General features: G+C 39.4%; 1 protein-coding gene across 1 annotated transcript in view; it reads right to left on the reverse strand.

Annotated features, from left to right (window-relative positions):
• Positions 1 to 21,408, reverse strand: part of LOC133985365 (voltage-dependent R-type calcium channel subunit alpha-1E) — an 89,899-nt gene that overhangs the window by 57,827 nt on the left and 10,664 nt on the right. Inside the window, exons 2-4 of the mRNA XM_062424987.1 lie at positions 10,775 to 11,041; positions 4,109 to 4,214; positions 3,846 to 3,985 (exon numbers count right to left, since the gene is read on the reverse strand). Coding sequence (XP_062280971.1) covers positions 3,846 to 3,985; positions 4,109 to 4,214; positions 10,775 to 11,040 — 512 coding nt within the window. The 5' untranslated portion in view covers position 11,041. The remainder of the gene's footprint in view (positions 1 to 3,845; positions 3,986 to 4,108; positions 4,215 to 10,774; positions 11,042 to 21,408) is intronic.

Genomic DNA, 21,408 nt, shown 5'->3' on the forward strand with positions numbered 1-21,408 from the left:
AAATTGTAATAAGAAATCTGGAATTATCAAAGTATCTAAAAGTATATCAAAGTATATATATCATTCTTTGGTATTTACATGACAAATACATGACGCACTCTCCATGTCTCAGTTTGAAATGAAAGATAAACTGTTTTATCTATGCTGTTAAAGAAATGACTGCGAGATGTCTTACACCATTCTCAACTACCACGATAACAGCCTTTAAGGCAACATCAAACACCATCTGGTTTTACATACATCCCTCCTACTCACTCTCTCTCTCTGTAATACAGACTATCTTGAGACTCCAAGGCAGTTTTCTGAGGTAATCATGGCCTCAAGTGTTGACACAGTTAGCAAATGCTTCCATAATTACACATTCACACGTAATGTTAAGTGAGTCAGGGGTATTCTGAGGAAAAGTTGAAGTCCGAGCTCACAGTCATGTTTTTTGCCTCCATTGGCAAAATTTTCTACAATACTAAAATAAATTAAATTAGGCAGGGGTCCCCCTCACAACTCAAAGTTTAATATAAATCCTCAATCAAAGTTAGCTCAATAAAATCATGTCAACTAAAATGATATGCCTCACAAAAGATTGGATTTACTGTAGGGCTATTGTATTGAAATCAGTTAAGATGTAATAAACTGGTAATTCTGTGTATTTTCACACAAATCCTAAAGGAACAAGTTGCAGTTGTGTGTGTGTAAACAGAAGCCTTTTATTGCCCATTACAACTATCATACTACCATAAATGACACTCAAAGTGTTTATTTCTAATTTTATCATATAAATTTAAAGTTTACAAGGTCTTTTGAGCACTTCATCTCCCAGGCCTCATAAATGATTCAAAACATTATGTAATATAAAAAATATATATATCACAACTGCTTCTAAATTGTGTGGATCACAGACTTACAGTAACTTGCTACATTAGCAATTTTGTCATCTTCTTGTACAGTAGCTGCCACTTCAGTTCAGGTGTTCCTTTCTCATTCTCATATGCTCTGCTTGGTAATGCTGCACACAACTACAATTGTTACAAAGTTAAACAAATAATGGAATTGTATTTCTAATCCATATTTTATTTATCGCCACAACATGTTCATGAAGAGTATATGAATATCAAGAATAATAAGATAGAGCAAGACAGAATAGAGAATAATAATAATAATTCAGTCGCATGCATACTGTTTTGAATTCCTAACACAGCCTGTGACCCTTCCAGTCTGCAGAGGCCTCCTAATCACTAACTGATTGACAGCACTAGTGTCTTGTGTAATATTATCAGCATATCTCATAATCTTCATTCACTGTAAGGTTGCAAACCTTCAGTGACGTCCTATACCATACGTGTGTGTGTGTGTGTGTGTGAGTATGTGTGTGTGTGTGTGTGTGTGTGTGTGTGTGTGTGTGTGTGTGTGTGTGTGTGTGTGTGTGTGTGTGTGTGTGTGTGTGTGTGTGTGTGCGAGCACTAAATGAATGATGTTTGAGAGAAAGAGGGAGAGCGAGAGGGAGAACATTTTCATTCATTTGTCTTTACTGTGGCCAGAATGATAATTTAGAGAGGGCTCTATCTACAGCTCACTTCATCATGCTGAATATTAATAAAATGAGACCTGGGAGGCTATTTCATCCAGACTGTACATGTATCCCTATAACTCAGTATTGGTGGCTCAAATTCAACCCACAGGACATGAAGGAATAATAAATGCTTTGCTGTTTGCACTTTTGAAAAATGCCTTCATCTTGCTGCCAAAGTAATGATTCAGGAAATTATATCTGCCATTTGAAACAACAAACACATGTTTTGGAGAGTATGCAGATGCTTTTAGGTTTGCGTTATTTTTACTTGAGTCAGATCACTTGAGCCTCGGCACACACTGACCTCTACACCAGAAGAAACCAACACATCAATAAGTACTGCCTGATCTATAAACAGCGTGCACTGAAAGGTAAAGTCTGATGACAGTGTCTGTCACCCTTGGGAGAGCCGTGGCAGTCTTTGGCCTCTTCCTCTCTGTCCCCATTCAGGCAGGTGAGAGTAGAACAATCCATTAACATGTGTCTGTCTCACCGTGTTTTAATTAAGCTTCTAATTTTGGTCACATAGTAACTTGCCGAGGGGTTGAGTATCCTCAAGCTTTGTCACATGATCAACAGGCTAGAGAGGCTGGGGGCTCTGACAATTTTTTCTCTACACAAACTTCATCTGACATCCCACTCTCCTCTACGACCTTGCATCCTTCCTCTCTCCAGCAGTGAGCGGAGTATCGTTAAGAACCAAGCCCGAGCTCAGCTCATCAATAATGGAGCAGCCAGAATCATGTAGAATTCTCTAAGAACCCTGTCTGCCACCCTTTGTACTTCTGTGCTGTGAATTAATTAATATTTCATTTGTGTGTGTGTGAGAGTGAGAGAGAGGGGGGTTGAGGTTAATCTGCTGTCTCATCAAGCTCCTCCTTTGAAACCATGAACATTTCCTCTCTCTGCTCTGACGACAAGGCTCCTACCTCTCCTGAGAGTGTATCTGCTGTAAAATGCCCGTAAATATAACACCTTTACCCCACAGAACAAACTGAGTCCTTTAACTGGCATGTAATCAATAGAGTGAGGTGATGATTTGGAAACTGTAACCACCGCACCTAAGTCCACAACTGCTCATGGCGTCACTTCAGCTCAGTCATCTGTGTTCAGGTTAATCCAACAAGATGTTCAGGTTTTATTTTATTTGCTTTGTGGGTCCAAATTCAAAGTGAAACACTCTACAGTTATTTATAAGCATCAGAAATTCAATGAAATGAGGAATGTATAGGTCAATACAAGTGTAGTAGCTATTTTTACGCATTGATAGCTGCACTTATAAAGCACCTTTCTAGTCTTCTGACCACTCCAAGCACATTTGAACACATGTCAACATTCACCCACTCAAACACACATTCATACATTGAATGCCATACCAACCTGCTCATCAGGATCTAATCTAATGCGCGTGCGCACACACACACACACACACACACACACACACACACACACACACACACACACACACACACACACACACACACACACACACACACACACGGAAAGAGGGAATTCATTTAGGTATTTATAGTGAGAATTTTTCAGCACTAGTTTGCCAGTATTCAGCAGCTTTGATTTATTAATTAAAGATCCCCTCCAGACATATTTGAAGATACATATAAAATACTCTACTTGGAAAAATAAGTTGTATAAGTCTTTTTTAACAAAAAATTAAAATTCTTGGTATGACATCTATTCATTCTCCCTCATTAAAAAATATAAGGTTAGGGTGCAAATATGCAAATGGTTAATTTCAGAAGTTTAATCGTTGAACACAAAATGTCTCCTACTTCACTGAAATATCCAATTCTCAGTATATGTGTACTAGAGGTTTCAAGTTTTCACATCAAACTTGTGTAAGTTGAACAGTGTCTGCAAAGTGAAGCTTAAACACCCAACTGTGGGAACAAGATGCAAAACAGATTTTTGAGTGGAGGGTATTCAAGACCGACGAGGTATCCTAACATGGCTAATCGATTATTTTACTGGAAACTGCTCATCAACACATCTACAGAACATTAAATGATCAAGTATGACAGATAGCCTATTCTCTTCATCATTTTACCACAGTCAATCAATTATTTCTGGGCTGAGGGGTGACAGCCACCATTGCCACATAGCCAAGAGCTGTATGTGTGTGCGCCGGTGTTGATGTCCAGTGTGAAAAGTCACAAAAAATCTGTTTATTAAACAACCTCCTACACACACACACACACACACACACACACACACACACACACACACACACACACACACACACACACACTGTTCGACTCACCCGCTGAGGACCACAATGAAGTCCATGACGTTCCATCCATTTCTGAGGTAGGAGCCTTTATGAAATACAAAGCCCAGGGCGATGATCTTTATCCCCGCCTCAAAACAGAACATCCCTATGAAGTAGGGCTCTGTCTTCTCCTGTTAGTGCAAAGCAGCAGATCAGTCAGATAATCACACCAGTTCGATCTGTAGGCTTCAACAGACACAGCTTAGACTTTTTCAGCTGCTGTGTGCAGATGGTTACATGTGTGAGTATCTCACCAGCCTCTTAGACATGGGCGTTTTGTCCTCTCCGGGAAGGTGCTGCTCCAGAGCCAAGACGATACAGTTGGCGATGATCGTGGCGAGGATCATGTACTCAAACGGAGTGGAAAGCTGAAGTTAAGGAACTTTTGACTGAATAGATGTTGACAGTCTGTTAATATATGTCAATTTAGTTACATATATGGGTTGAGAAAATTGATTAACACTAAACAGAAACAGAGAAACCTCTAAAAAGATTTATTGGTCACTGTAAAACACAAATGCAATGAGTTCTGTTCATCAGAGCATATGCACTGAAAAGCATTGAAATCACTATATATCTATACAGAACATCAATTTTCAGAAGGATAACACCAATTAACATTCAGATACAGGACTGGAAAAAAATAATTTAGTTAAATATAGTAAATCATGCTTGCACTGCAATTATAATGTCATGTAAGTAGAGGTTAACATTGATTGCTCTGTATGAAACAAAATTAACCTGGCATTCTGTAAGCCCTGGAGCTGCGGGCACAAGCAGGCACAGACTGAACCTTATCTGAGGTCAGCTGCAACAGACAGGGACACACAGACCTCTGCATGTACACACACACACACACGCACACACACACACGCACACACACACACACACACACACACACACACACACACACACACACACACACACACACACAGAGGCAACAGACGGCTCATCAAGGAGGGCTGAGTGGGAGGGCCTGAGACGTGATCCTATAAACAGGGTCACTCTTACTACAAGCCTCACAGCCTGTGCGATGAAACATGCACTGGTTGTTGGTTCAACTCCTGCCTCTCTGGGGTTGAGCTACAGCCAGCAATGTGCTCTTTATCTAATGCTCTGCGTGGGCAGTCCCCTTTCTACTGGTTCTGTGCAGCAGAGGTAGGAAGGAAGGGAGCTTAACTCTGCAGAGAGGAGACAGGGAGAGAGCGGAAGAAATTAGGTAGCACAGAGAGAGATAACAGGAAAGAATGAACCATGCAGGAGAAACTGATTCGGGGGAAGAAGGGTGATCAGTGGAGGAGAAAATGATGGTTATATAGAGAGTCAGAAGAAACAGGTAGGTGAGGAGGAGCCAACAAGACCAAATAAGATTGACACAGGATGGATCGATGTTGCGCTGGCAGCTAGCTGCACCCAGCAGGGTTACTCAGGGACATGTCAGCTATGAGAAGCTAAATAAACAGAGCAAATACAATCTCACTCCCACCAGCCCACAGGGACCCTAACTTAAACCTAGGCTGAGCCACAGATTGACTCACTGGTAGCAAGTTAATCACTCTCTCTCTCTTGCTAAAATAGATATTGGAAAAACAAAACCACAGTAGCCATCAGCAAACGGGAGACGACGAGTAGGAAAACAAGTTTCTAAAAGTGTTTTAATGACATAATATCTGTCTCAGCATGAGGGGTTGTTCTCAAGTTTGTTTTTGTATTTTTAACAGCGGAAGGGTGTCTGATTCACTCCCCTAAAATAACTATTGTTACTTTAGCCTCACTGAGAGCTCTCAGCAGCAGCTAGCCACCACACCCTACATTCCCTCAAACACACACACACACAACAAACAGGAGGACAGGAGAGAGGAGATGGAGGGACAGACAGAGAGAGAGGTACAAAGTGGGGGGGTGAAGATGGAAAGAAAGAGGAGAGAGGTATCCACGGCAACTGGTTTCTCCTCCAGCCAAAAGTCAATGCTATGAGACAGTTACCGGGCAGCTGAACTATCTCTGTGGTTACATGTACACACACACACACACACACACACACACACACACACACACACACACACACACACACGCACGCACACACACACACACACACACACACACACACACACACACACACACACACAAACACACACACACACACACACACACACACACACACACACACACACACAGAGACTGGGGTTTTAGCTTGATGCTGTACAAAAGGCTTTTAACCTCTACATGACATATCTTAAAGAGCAAGAACATGTTAGTATCATTGAAACAAATTACTTTATCATATTGTCAAAGGTATCACTGAGAAAATGGGCAACAGCTGATTGTAAATGTTGTCCCACATTTTGAAGTGTAATCATATAGTGTTCAACACATTATATACATTCATATAGTGTGTTGAACAGTCTCCATGATTTTAAGAAGTGCTCCTCTAACATTGCACAATGTTCTAGAAATCCCAGGCCAGGCCATAAGTTACAAACTCAAAAAGTGAAAACTCTTTCCTCTCCTCAGCGCTGTTCTGGATCTATCAGCTGGTGTGTCACGTGGTTCATGGATCGTCTACCAGCTTTAGCAGCGAGATATCTCGTGAGCAATCCTGTGAGTCACTGTGACGCTGGCAATCTGCCTCGATTCCTCAAACATGCGTGTAAAAATAGACATGGAGACAGAGTGTGATGCCCTGTGCATCTGTGAATACGCTCAAGCCCAGATTGGATCCAAGCCGCCCCTGTGATTATTATTACATAGAGGTGAAAATCATAAATGAATCACGGGCATCTGAGGTCTGGCTTATTGGAAATCTGTGAAGCTGAGAGCAACGTTACATAGACAAACATAGAGGAAAGCCAGGGGTGTAATCTCCATTTAACATTAGGGAAAGAAAACACTGACACACTGCAACTTAAATCTCTTAACAAATTCAGACTGTGCTATTATTAAAATGTTAAATCGTGCTGTTATTTAACAACTTTGTGGATCAAATGGGCTCCTGCATCAAAAACATGTGATATACTCCAATCCATCTGCAATTCCTCATCACTTCCAAGCAACAGTGACCTGCTCCTGAGGATCAATTTTGAGGAAAAATGTGGCCATAGTTCAGTCAGCCCTGTTTATACACAGCAGCCCTGTAAGCAAACTGTGTTAACTCAGAGTTAAAACCTCTCTTATCTTCACTTCTAGGTCAGGAAATATAGAGGTGGGTAGATGCTAATGACCTTGAGGTAACCAGAGTAGGGCGGTGAAACAAACCTCATGCTTGATGCTTTGTAGATTAGATGAACTTGTGCATGGCAGTTTATACTAGTCACATATTTTTTCAGCTAGTTTCATCCTAAAATATCCGTTGAAGAAGTGAAAAAGCAAGCAACAACCAAAAAAATGTCTTTTGTGATTGGAAATAAATGAGAGTAACACTAGGGTCATTTCCTTGGTAATTTTTCCATTTTCATGCAAGGATGCAATTTAGTTAGAGGAGAATGAATGGGCTTTCTCAAGTTTAAGCGTACTCTAGAGGCATGTGCACATCAAATGCTCCCCTAATTAAATAACCAAATGGAAGACCAACCTCAACCTCACCAGTCTTCACTTTTGTGTTTTTTGTTTCTGAGAGAGACCCACGTGTCCAAAACATAGCTTTAAAAAAAAAAAAGCACTGACATGAAACCTGAATTAACTGTAAGTCTAACCACCTAATAAATCACTCATGTTACTTATGTGTGCAATGATGAAACACATTTTATTAAATCCAACAATCAATTATTTAGAGGTGTACCAACTCAATGGGACACTTCCCACTGCGGGGGATCCCAGTGGGGATCAGACAGGAAGAGCAGCTGCCAATCCTCCCCAGGCCTGCTATACTAACCCTGGCCGTTTGCTTCATTAGCTCTGCCTCTTCCCTGCCAGGCCTCCATCGACTGCAACCTCATGCAGTTCACCTGACAGTCAAACTCTCACATACATGTACACAAACTCACTATATCATCCCTTAGTCCCGTGAGCTCACACATAGGCATAAGAGAGAGCATACACTCAAATACATCACAAAATATGCTCTCGTAAGCCCACACACAGCAGACTGGCTGCATTGTTACTCACCCAGCTGCGGAAGCCTCCAGATAATTCCTGAATTGATCATCTGCTGTTAATTGAGCAGTCAGAGAAAAAAAGAGCCTCTTACAGCGAGGTGACAGCGGCAAGTTGTGCTCCAAACACAGGGCTGACCTTTACCTACAAAGATTGTGTGTGCACTTGTATACTTCCATTTTTGTAAGGACCAATGTGAGTTTCAGACCATGAGATTAGGGATGTTTGCAGGAGGGGACTATGTTTTTGTGGTCATTTCTTCAAAGGTCTGTATCCAAGACTTCACATTTAAAAATAGAAGTAGGATTAGATTAAGTTTAAGCATTTCTGAAACATGTTTGGCAAGTGACAACAAGACCCCAGGAAGTCACTTACTCCCAAACAAAAAATATTCCACCACAAATAACACATAGATAACACCACAACTTGTCATTTTTACACTTCAGTTATTGTGTGGATGAAACAAACAATATCAATAAGTGAGCTTTAGAAGTGCTGGTGGGCCAATTGTATTACCTTCGGACAGAGCCAGGCAGGCCATCCCCCCTTCTGCTTCCTGTATTTGTGCTAAGCTAAGTTAATAGTCCCCTGACTATAACATATTCAACAGATATGAGAGTGATTTTAATCTTTTCATCTAACTCTCTATAAGAAAAAGAAGAAGTAAATAAGTGTATTTCCAAATGCAAACTATATTGAAACTATCCCTATAAGTGATAATACTTTTGTACTTACTTACTTACTGTACTTTTACTTATGTGTAACTTTGCATGCAGGATACACTGTGATAATTATTGTGATATTTCTTCAACCTCCAATGTGGGTTAGAGGGCCCTCACAAGTATGGAAGAACAAATGTGTGTATGCCAGTGTGTTTATATGCTTATATGTCTTTATATGTTCAGCATCTGGTCTTTATTTGTGCTTACCTGTGTATTTCTATGTAAATCTATATACCATGTACATGTTTCACATATAGCAGATTGAGACAATCATCGCAGGCAGCCACACTGGATATTGACCAAAGCACAGCACCATTCAGTTCAGCATCACGCCCTTCAAAACCATATTAGCACACAATATAATACAATATGACTCAGTGACGAATGACTTGTTGTAATAGCATATGACACTGCGATCAGACATCATTACATATAATTCCTGTTAATGTCTGTTAATCAGATACAGTAGAACTCATTAGATGTAATGGGACACTCCCTCCTAAACAGCACATTAACCTGGAGGTTAGCTAGTCTGGCTTCTTTCCTTCTGGTCACTATAGCACAGGACACATGACATTTTGCTTTAAAGCCATGTTCTTGCTGCCAGAGTATAAGATGTGCCTGTAGGTGAAGTTGTATTATCGTTACTGGTAATGACGCAGCCACTGGAGGGCTGACACATATGTAATACGTTAACAAACACGAACACGTCAACCCTTTTTCCACAGCTGTTGATTGAAATTCATCCTGTTTCTATTTTTAATCACCTCAATGAACAGGCAAGCCCAGGGGAAACAACAATAGATGGCAATCAACAATACAAGAATTCTATTTGCTGGGTTTTTAAAAATCAGCAATAGGCCAGTCAGTCAGTCAGGAAGCTGTTGAATAGAGCAGAACAATAGCAGTGAAGAGGCCACACCTGGTCCCAGACACCTGGTGAGCTACACAGCGGCAGCACAAACACGCCACTAATGGACATTTGTGTGTGGTCGCCGTCCTTAGCAACAGGCAGAGAAAGTAATACACCCTCTCCCTTTCCAGTAATAGTAGAGGGAGTCATTAGGTTTGAGCAATCAGCCCAATAATCATTATTGTAACAGCACAAGTGAAAGTTAATAATAGTGTTATGTAAGATTCAAATAATGCTCCTCTCTGTATTAAGGCTGATAGTGGCAGATATATTCTATTTTGGGAGTTTATATGAGTGAGGAGGTCAGGTTGTTGTGGTTGAATTTGATATATAGTGTAGAAAACTAATCAGCAGGGACAGTAAACATGTTTGCAACATCAGGTCTTCATAGCTTTTTGTTGACAGAAAGATTTACATCCATGAACAGTGAAACTCCTGTGTGTTCCTGTAATCCACTTTCCACTGACGCATGCCTCCTCCCCCTTCTAATTTTTGTTTGGATTAAGCTATCCTATAACGTATGTCAAATTTACACTGATAATTTCATCAACTTTCGAGGTATTGTTTTATAAAATAAAAAATAGTTCCAGTGGTACACTAGAAAAAGTCTGATTTAGAACATGTTTTATGTCTACTTTCTCAATTCCTAATTTTCTGTTGTACATTAATGTGGTGTATTGGATTCTTTCAATTAATGAATTGGTTAATGAACCACCAATTTATCACTCAAACTATTTCTAAACTGAACTCACTGTATGTGTGTGTGTGTGTGTGTGTGTGTGTCTGTGTGTGTGTGTGTGTGTGTGTGTGTGTGTGTGTGTGTGTGTGTCTGCTGTCCATGGTGCTGAATTTTTTCATACAGTCTATAGTACAGAGAATGTGAGGATAAAACACTAAAAGAGACTCACCTCTCTAAGGACTTTAGTTCCCTTTAAATTAGTTTGCACTTGTGGAAACGTGTTAATTGTACTCATGTTAGGGGGTTTAAAATGATTGAGGAAAAAATGATCTTTTTTATGCAATGATTGTTTGTTGACCAACAGAAACAGTTTACCCCCCTTTGCAATCATACACGACTTTTGTCTTGTGTTAGTGTGCATGTGTGCACTTGCATGTCTTGTGTTAGTGTTTGTATACTGTAGGTATATCATACCTTGTTCGCTTTATTGTCACCATAAAGCAGAAAAGGATATGGCCATTCAATGATTTTCTTGGCGTACTTCCTGACCATGTTGTCCTCGCCAAAGATGAAGAGGGACCTGTTGACGGTGAAACAGTTCTCCCTGACCGGGATGGGGTTGTACAAGGCCATGGTTCGGGCACGCTGCGCTTTGGTCTGCTTGAAGGCTGGGGAGATGCCACCTGTGGACACGGCCGCACCATCGCGGTTCCTGTTGCGCTCGGACCCTCCATCTCCTGAGCTCAACAAGCCCGGAACGTCGTCTCCAAATCGGGCCATTCTGTCAAAAGCAAACCACACGGGAGGGAAGACAGAGTGAGACAGGAAAGTAGAAGGAGGTTATAGTCTCCTCCAAAGCAGGGCGCGGTGCTGCTCTCGGTGTAGTAACAGCTGAGAATTTAGATCCTGATCAGCTTTAGTCCATCCTCGGTCTCAGTCACAAAAACACCGCTTTCACCTTAAAAGAGCTTTCAGTTCAAAACATTTACAGTTTTTTGTCCAGTTTGTCGCGTCTTAGGTCCAGTCAAAGTAGCAACCCCCCTTTCAAGTGCGCTCTGAGTAAAAAGGACATAAATCCAAAAAGTAACTCATATTTGCTTCATTTCACAATCCGTCACCTTAAATGAAGCTGTAAAAACAGATTTCGACGGTGCATTCTGCAGGGTATTATCCATCCAAACACTAAAAGCTTATAGAAAAGCTGCAACAGGTCACGTCTTCAGCCATCCTCATCAGTCCTCTGAGCGAAAAGAAGAAGTGCAGGTTGATCCATGGATTTTTAAATAAACCAGCAACAGTCCACTGACTAATTCAGAGCACATCACTCCTGTCTCCTCTCCTCTCTTCTCCGCTAACCACCTACCACAAGAGCATTATCCTACTACTGCTTGAGTAAGAGCACGACCGGAAAAAAAACTTTGGCATTTTCCACATTTTCCCAGAAACAATGCCTACGTGAAAGCAACAAGCGGTCAACTAGAGGAGGCGTCAAAACAGAAAAAAAGACCTTCTGAATCCGTCTTGTCAGCAGTGGGATAGTGAAAGAAGCGTCTCCTTTTCCCACACTACATGAGCTGGAGAGGAGACGGCAATGTCTCCTTATGCGACAGATCAACACACCTCTCTCCTAACCTCTGTCTAACCTCTCTCTACCCGCGCAGTTTACTATGCACGAACAAAACACATTAACAGCAAACAAAGACCAACAGAAACAGTACTGTATTGAACAGATAAAGTTAAAATGCAATGAAAACAAACAATAGATGTTGCTGCCTACATACAGTACTGATTATGTAACCAATTATATTTAACATTAGGCTGTAAACCTGTTACTCCAAATATGCACCGACTTCATGGTTTTCTTGTGACTCTAAAAAAAATCCCGGGGTGGGGGTAAGAAAATACTTTAAATTGCCCGAAGGATCATCCTAGCTCTTTATGTGATTGGTCAACTATCATTTGAAGAGGGGCCACGCTGTGATCTTCGCTGCACGCCCTGCACGGTCACGCCTCAGGGCGAGCACACTAAATGCTGGTCACGCATCAGATCTGGAGGAGAGAGTAAACACTTGTTGTGAAACACCCAGCGCCAGCAAGACACTGAGGAGGACAGCAGCACGCATCTTTGCCTAATTACAGGGTTCAAAACCCACTATTGCAAGGCGTGATAGTGGGGGGGGCGTCATGCTTCTGTGTGTTGCCTGATCATATACTCTCATGAGGATCAGGGATTTTCACAATGAAGAGGGGAAATAGGAGGGGAAAGGACCCATTAAAGTTGGGGGTTGGAGTCACACATGTAAGATATGAGAAACGCGACTTCATGACTTCAGAGCAAGCTGTGAACCAGGAGAATTAACTCTCAAGGATAACTGTTTTGGTATTTTTCTAATTGTCAACTAATTCCACAGAATAGCCAAACAAACACTAAACAGACCCACTTGTTACATACGGTACATACACATATGCACACATTTTTTTAGTGCATATACCATCATCCATTCACATGCACACATCTGTTCTATTGTTTATATTCTAAATCTGTTGCGGCAATATGTTTGTTGGGCTGTTGTAACTTATATTGACGTGCAAAACCACCAACTGGGCTGCAAATTAGTGCCAGCCAACATCTGTGGTGTTGCTGTGCTCCCTGTGAAACAATATTTATCTATATTGTGGCTCTTAAAGAAACTAACAAACAAGTAAATTATCAATGAGCTGCACCTTTGCACATGTTGCTTCATTATAATGAACACAGACACTGTAGTTTATTTGTTGTTGATCCCACATACACCATCCTGCTGCTGTAAATATTCACTAGTACTGTAAATCTGTAATCCACGGCTGGAAATATCTACTATCTACTATCTACTCCTGTTTTACCAAACATTAAGAGTAAATAGGGCATTTGTTGGGGACAATTTCAGCCATACATTAATCCTTATTAGTGACTAAATGTGTACTAATCCGCTTTTTAAAATAGTCCCCAACAAATGCTCCATTTACTCCTGTTTGAGTAATGTTTGGTGAAAACTACAATGAAATTGAAACTATTATCTGTGACCCTTTTTAAAAAGATTTATGACTTCAGTAGCAACCAGTGTACTTGAGGCAAAGAGACATAGTTAGGGCAGGGAACGTCGGAAAGTACTAAGAGGCAAACAAACACATTGCTGGTTTTGGTATTTTCATGGGATTTGTTGATAATAAAAACATTTATAATAACAGATTAAGAAACCAATAAAGGTTTCAAGCGACTGAAATAAAAGCTCTTATTCTCAAATAGTATCAACCAGTGTCACACCGGAGGAGTCAGTGCAAATAAAAGTCACCGGCTACCAGCATCATATCAACTGAGAGAATAAACTGATGTTGGTGGAAACAGAAGACAAAGAAAAGAGGAACCACAGGAGAGTGTTAACCACCACACAAGCACGGGCGGGTATTTAGTGATGGTGGTATGACAAAGGCAGTGATCAATGGTGTGTGGCCTCCAACTCATTAGTGCTTCAACATATTATGGGCATTAAAAATAGAACACATAACAGACAGAAATCAGACGTCTTCTCATTACGCGCAGTGAGAAGTGATAGTGTTTCTCAATCGGCTTTGGGAGTTATAACTGCTGAAACACATCATGTTTATCTTGTTTTTTTGTTATTTCAGTCTAGGCGAGTGATACCATTACATCGTTTTCTGCCAGGATGATAGCATACAGAAGCAGCAGTCACAGCTTTCTTGGTTGAGAAGTGAAGGGTGAATAATGGTAATTAGGTGTTAGCAACTGGGATGATTAGGGTGGAAGGTTGATGGTTCTTTCCTGGATAAAGGCAGAGAGACAGCGGTTAGAGAGTCTTTGTTGTAAACGATGCTTTAAGTCAGTAGTTGTTTGTTTCTTTCTCTAATTGAAAACCCACATTTTGAATCAAACAAGTTATTTAGTTGAATAACTGTGACTGAACCCAACTGCAGTATGACTTTAATGGATTTACTCATGAGCTCAGACTAACTAGCCTCCAACTCAGTCAAATCTGTATGTTGACATCATTAGCTTAATAGATTTACAGACTTATAAATCTATATCCCTTGGATTTTGTTCTTGTGTCTGTCACACATAAATAAATCAAATCGTATGATATCAAAGCTAGTTGAGTTAGTTTAGAATTTACTGTAGGCATTAAAATAACTTAACACTACACAATTTGCTCAAAACCAGATTCAATTCCTGTAAGTGCAGTTTTTTTAAATCAAATTATCTGTTGCAACTCATTTCAACACTTATTTTGAATATTTTGTGTTTCAACAGACTTTGTAGTTTGTAGTAGTTTTGTGGTGTACATATTAGCACCTTTTTTCAATACTATATATTTTATACACAGCAGCTAGGCATGATGTATCTAGTGTTCTTTTTCTGTGGTTACTTAATTATATGCATCTATTGTATCTTCTATTATTACAGTTAAGTTTCTTAAATGTTTCTTAACTAAACTTTAAGTTACTAAGCTAAAAGGGTCCTGACAGAGTTGTGTCTTTAAAAAACATTAGAAACAGCTGTAAGTCAGAAAGTCAAATAGGATTTTTATTTATATTTTACATTGTGATTTTATCACAATGTAAAATATAAAGTTATAGAAGATAAATGTTGCTGGAGAACTTACATTTAATTTGACATTGTATACACTCCTGGAAAATCCCTAAGCTGTTGAAGATGAGGTGTCTAACTTGCAAAAATTGAGCTGAGAAACATGGGGTTACCACGGTTACCCACTGTTTTGACAGCAGGTTGACAGTCTCTATAGGACTTAGTGCCACAGGACTGAGGTGTGAACAAAGACTTTGATTCAAAAATAGAACGTGTAAATGAAGATACCTGGCGGGCTTGTACCTGAAACCTGGTCATTATCATCCTCTCAGCCTAATAGTACTCTAACTAAATTAGCTGCTTTCCTTTGAGATACTATAATAGTCCTACATATTATTTCAACACACATGTACTTACTGGACACATGTTTGTTTGTCTTCTGTGAATATTTTAATAGTTTCCATTTTCCAATGTGCTCCAGTCACTTTCAACGTGGCTTGTCCCACTTTTCTGTGAGAACTATTTTCATGCTGCAGTGTAGAGTTTACCTGTTTTTTATCCACATAAACCCAGAAATAATAACTACAAAAGACAACCAGGAGAGCCAATGTCTATAAAACACCCACTGCCAGGATATAATTTAAAATGTTTACCGGTTGAAGGTTATTTTATTTTATTCCTCTTGTTCTGTCTGACATGGATTTGGAGCAGAGAAGAAAGAAGGTGACACATTTATAAGGCAGAAACATGTGTGTCCTCTAAAAATATCAGATTCAGTCACATTACTACAACATACGTTTAATGCCATTATGCTAACTTAGCAAGGAAACAGGATCACACATACTGTGCAAAAGAGCAGTGCAAGACACATAATGAGAACAGAGGATACACAACTCTACATATAGAAAAAACCCCACTTCCAATGTTACAGCTTAAGAAATATCATACATCTTATGTTACCAAATACTAAATGACAGATTATTCACACATACTTCTGTCGATTAAGTTGTTTCTAATTTTTGTTCCTTTGCTGGCCACTTAAATTTGAAATCCAGTTGGGTAATAGGGAAAGGAAAGGAATACGTAATTACTGAAAAAATGACAGGTAGTGTAATTGAACGAGTGTAAATGCTGTAGTGAGCAACATATTATTTACACAGTGCTGTGAGACAGACAGACAGACAGACAGAGCAAGAGAGAAGCATCAAATAAGTAATCTGTTTGTCCGTCTGAGATAAACGTGTCAACACTTTTTCATCAGTGTGATGAACACACTCAATGACAGCTATGGGTGGAGCTTTAATTGTGCAGGTTATAAAAGAGCAGATCAAAATACAATTAGGCAGTGCGATCATAACACATAAACATCCTTTAAGAGTCTAATGGTACTTTCATTTAGGCACTTATTCCATGATCACTCCTAATTTCAGACTATGTTTTACATCAATTTAAGTTTGTTTTAAACACTATTTGTCAAATAAGCATCTTTGCAACAAAGGATTCTGGGTAGTGAAGTGAAGTGTGTTAAATGTGTATCCAAGCCGGAGGAAACTAAAGTTAACTTGAAAGTTTTTTACTTTTTCTGGGTTAACCGAGCATTAAATTGTTTTCAGAAAACAACTCTGGTTGACTGCACATTCTGCTGGATGTCCAAACTTTACTCCACACAGTTTGCAAGGAACAGTGCATTTCCACCTCTTAGGAGTATATGTATATTCAGCAGGTGTATTAAGAAAGTGGTGGGAAAGAAAGACATTCTTGTTTTTTTTCTTCTTTTGAAGGAGGGGGGGTGCACCACAATAATGTGGAAGTTTTAAAAAAGACTGATAGTAAGGTAGCGACAAAAAAAAGAACATGACACCTTAATGTTTTATAAAATGTCTCACCCAACAAAGAAGGTTGCTTGCTGTCCATTAAACAGCTAATGCACTGTGGTGATTGAAATGCTTTTGAAAACACATTATACGCGTCCTAAGAGTCCATTCACCACAGTGAGTTAGCATCTCCATGAACATCACATTCAACTTCAGGTTGAGGATTAATGACCACAGAGCCATAACTCCCTGTCTGCTCTTTGTATGGTGTTCTAACACAGTCAAATGTTGTTTTCATTTATTATAAGCTACTGCGCTCCCTCTCAGTGCAGGTCTCTGAAGAATACAGGTTGATTAAATTTGTTCTTACCCATCACAGCATTTGCTCATACCTGTGCAAATTTGCACCTGCTATTCAGAGACAGATAATTTGCTACACAAAACCCAGAAGAAAACAATTGTCTCTCAACAATTATCCATACTTAAATCCAACCTAAAATTAAAGCTGCAAGCAGCGATGAACGGGCCCTCGCCCCCCCCTATGCATGTCGGGCTGTGGCGCAGTCGGAGGGCATGCAGGTAGACGTCTTCATTCGCAGGCTTTTATTTGACGTTGCATGATGTGGTGAAATATCACTGCCTGTGTCCACTAAGTGGCGCTAGAGAGCACACACCAATTATATGTCATGTTGTAGTATGTGATGTGGAGAACACATCCTGTAAATTTCATATAAATCGGATGTTTGTCATATGAGGCTGACTTCCTGTGTCCAGTAGGTGGCGCTAGAGATCACCCACCAATTATATGTCATGTTGTAGTGTATAATGTGGAGAAGACATCCTGTAAATTTCATATAAATCGGATAATGTTTGTCATATGAGGCTGACTTCCTGTGTCCAGTAGGTGGCGCTGTGTATATGACACAGTATTGATGAATAGACGTGTTCAGGGCAGGACCCTCTACATGCGTGATCAATTTGGTGTAGATCGGACGATGTCTGTAGGAGTTATAAGGATTTCCTGCTTTTTGGCGAAGGATGGAATGGCGAAGGAAATTGTCGGCACCGCCACGCCCAAACCGAATCCCTAATCAGAAAGGTTTTTTGAATTTTTTATCCCCAATGTCTCAAGATGATTCTGAATGAATTTGAAGTCAGTCGGATGAAATCCCTCGGACAAGTTTGTTCGCCAAAATCGCACATATTTTTCAAAATGGCCGACTTCCTGTTGGAGTGACGTCATGGGTCCAAGAGACTTTTTAGTGAAGTAGTAAAGTAGTCTTTACATGATACATGTGTTTACCGAATTTTGTTTGACTACGTCAATCTGAGTCGAGGGGCTCGTTTTTTAAAAATTTTCTAGGGGGCGCTATTTATCCATTTTGCGTCGCCCATTTCAGCGATCCTTAAAATATCGAATTTTTCGCCGGATCGGACATGATTGTAAGTTTTGGGGCACGTTTAGGCTGTCAAAAAGGCGTTTGTTTTATAGGAACTATAATAATAATCAGGACAGATACAATAGGGCCTCGCACTGGTCAGTGCTCAGGCCCTAATTAATATCCAATTATGGTAAAGAACAATTTACTGATTAGATGCAAAGAACAAGTTAAATCAAACATGTTTGTTAGTCTCTGGGAGACACACAAATACATCATTTCAATCAATTCAATTTTGAGCTGAATTTACGGTTTTCTTCAGCTTGCAAAGGCACCATTACATTTGGACTGAAATCAAGTTGCATATTTTAGTGATATGCCTCAAAATACAATTAGCATGGACTGGTGGAAAATGTAGAACTGAATCAGCACAAAAACAGTCTGTTCTTGCAGTCTGTCGATGCAGCTGATGTACGCTGCTGAATATCTGACAAACTAATTGATATGGGTGAAAACATAACCACATTGCCAATGCATAAACAGAATATGTTTTAAATCCAGCGACTACTTGCTGTTTCCATTAGAAATGAGCATAGTGCACAACTGAAGACTTGGATGAAGACGTGGTTTGAACAATCACAACAACAACAGTATTGAGGTTATAATAAATCTGTTTTCTGCATTTTCAAGTAATTCATTTTAACACATATTTATTGCCAAAAATATATTATTTTGGATATTATTTACCTACAATCACTTGATATATTGTCAGCATTAGTCAACTGTCAGCATCATGCACTTTGATTGATGGATCTACCAGAGACACAAAGGGGATTTTGATGTTTGATATTCTAATGAATGAGCTTGTATACTTGGCGATGCTCAAATCTCCAAAAAACCTAACGAAACCTATAAAGTTCCCCCAAAAATAAATGTGCACTGGGTCAGTGTGCCATCGGCCAGAGCACAGATTTCAATGTGACACAGAACAGCTTGGGGTAAACAGAGCAAGATAGACAGACAACAAAGCCAGACCTATTGATGTGGCGAGATGAAGGGGGCTGGGGGATTGGACTATATTTAGCTTCATTGAGATGGTAATGGTTGGAACATGAGAGGACCTTATGTGTGTACGTGCATGTGTGTGTGTGTGTCTGTCTTAGTGTGTGTTAATGATGAGCTGTACAAGAGCTACAATTTGAATTTCTGGGCTTTACATGAGGGAAGACAGTTTTTTTAATCATAAAAACAGAAATAATTACAAGTGGATTTGACAGAATGAATAGTCATCTCTCTGTAATAACACAGCATGAAAATAGCAGCTCTGTTGCTTTCTTTCCTGGCCTTGATCAATGCCTGTAGGAAATATGATGAAACACATTTACCCTGCGGCACGATATCTCTTCCTGTCTCTCTCACCCTCCCATCTCTCTAGATGTCTTACTCTCTCCCTCTCGCTACCCAACCCAGATTTCTCCTTTCCACTGTTGTCTTCCTCCTACTTGTTTCCTAGCAACTGAACTGACATGCCCCCTATTCTCAGCCCTGTGAATCTGTCGCCATAACCCTAGATTTTATGGAATAACCTATATAAATCATTGTTCCCAACGGGGAGCTGAGTTATGGTTGTTGTCTCCAGACAAACGACTCAGTCTACAAGCAGGTTGTTATTAACCTGGTTCTTTCCGCCATATTGCAAGTTTAGTGGTCAAAGCAACGAATTGGCCAGTGAATGGTGCACTGCAGTTACCAAAGACACAAATATAACGCTGACAATTACACAGCTGTCTGGGATGCTGAGTGAATTTAAGCAACTTCATTTAGAAAGATGAAGAGGAGCGCTTTTGAGGACGTTTTTGAGACTTTATGGACGGAATGTGCTGCTGTGGTGAATTTATTGACTTGGGAGAGGATTAGCCTGACACTGACCTGATCATTTTGAGAAATTCATATATTCAGCCTTAAGCGGTAGATAAAAAAACACTGCAATGCAGTCTTTAGCAACAACACTGCCCATGTCATGATGAGCATCCTCATATTCACATCTAATAACTAAAAGAAGGAAAAGCATTGGCATTTAAATCATTATACAATAAACAACTACTTCTGATGAGATAAATTATTAGATGTATATTCACATTTATGACTTATATGCTCAAATACTGAATTTGACTCATATTCACTCATTATTTACAAATAATACTAATATAAACAATCATTTACAGAAACAGAACATTAATTACTTGGAACTGTCTATTGTCTAATTTTTTTCCTTGCAGTGAAAAAAAAAAATAATTTAATTTGGGAGTGATTTAAAATGATTTTTTGTTTGTGTCTTTAAGCATTGGCGGTTCCTTGAGGCTAAGTGACACACCAGGTGACACATCACACCCATGATACAGAAAACTGTTTGTCTATAAATTAAATAATCTAAGTTGTGAAAGCCTTACTTAAACAGTTAATGGAATATCAGTGAAAATTGTGACAAAAATGTGACAGGTCTATCAGGCTGCTTTAATGACTTTCCAGGAGCATGCCCCCACCTTTGTGCAGGTAGATTACATTTTTGGCTGCTATCTGACATTTGAAAGGTCAATATTAGCTTCATATATCAGCCTAACACTAATTCATGTCTGTAATAACATTACATGTCACTCCAGGAATCCTAAAATCTGTTTCATACCTCACTTTCCTTTAGCAATATTCTCAGTTGTAGGAAACGAGGAAGAAAATAAGATTGCTGAGCAATTATCCCCATCTAGTGACAAACAGAGGTACTACATTCAATACAAACCAGACATTTTAAATTCTTGTGTGCTATTTGGATCATTTCAAAACTGTAAATTCCAAATTGTGGTCATATACTGTATTGTATGCAGTGTTTGTGCTTGCAAAGTTGAGAACTATCATGTGGATAATTCCCCATTCTCCTGTTCAACATCCCAGTTTTCTTTAAAAATGTTGAATGCAGACATTCAATCAAAACTGACATTTTTGTATTTTCCTTTTCTCAGTTGATTTGAGTTTGTTGTGAATAGAGATCATGAATAAGAAATGGGATATTTTGAAAATAAATTAAATGAAATCCTGTGGTATCACTGACTAGTATTACCTCCCTTAAGAAAAGATAGAAAAAAACGTTACTATAATATATTATCTTTCAATATCATATACAGAGATACCGTTTTTCATATGAAACATGAACGTTTTTTATGTTATTCAGCCACTGTAGTTGTTTTCCCTGAAAGCACATAGTTATTATTCAGATGAAGGAACTGAAATTACTTTGGGAGGCATGAGGAGAATACTGTTAGTTTGTAGAATAAAAAACTTAAATATAGTGTGCTTATACAAAGAAAACAAAACATTAAGG

Source organism: Scomber scombrus, chromosome 8 (genome assembly GCF_963691925.1).
Source record: "Scomber scombrus chromosome 8, fScoSco1.1, whole genome shotgun sequence".
Classification (NCBI taxonomy): Eukaryota; Metazoa; Chordata; class Actinopteri; order Scombriformes; family Scombridae; genus Scomber; species Scomber scombrus.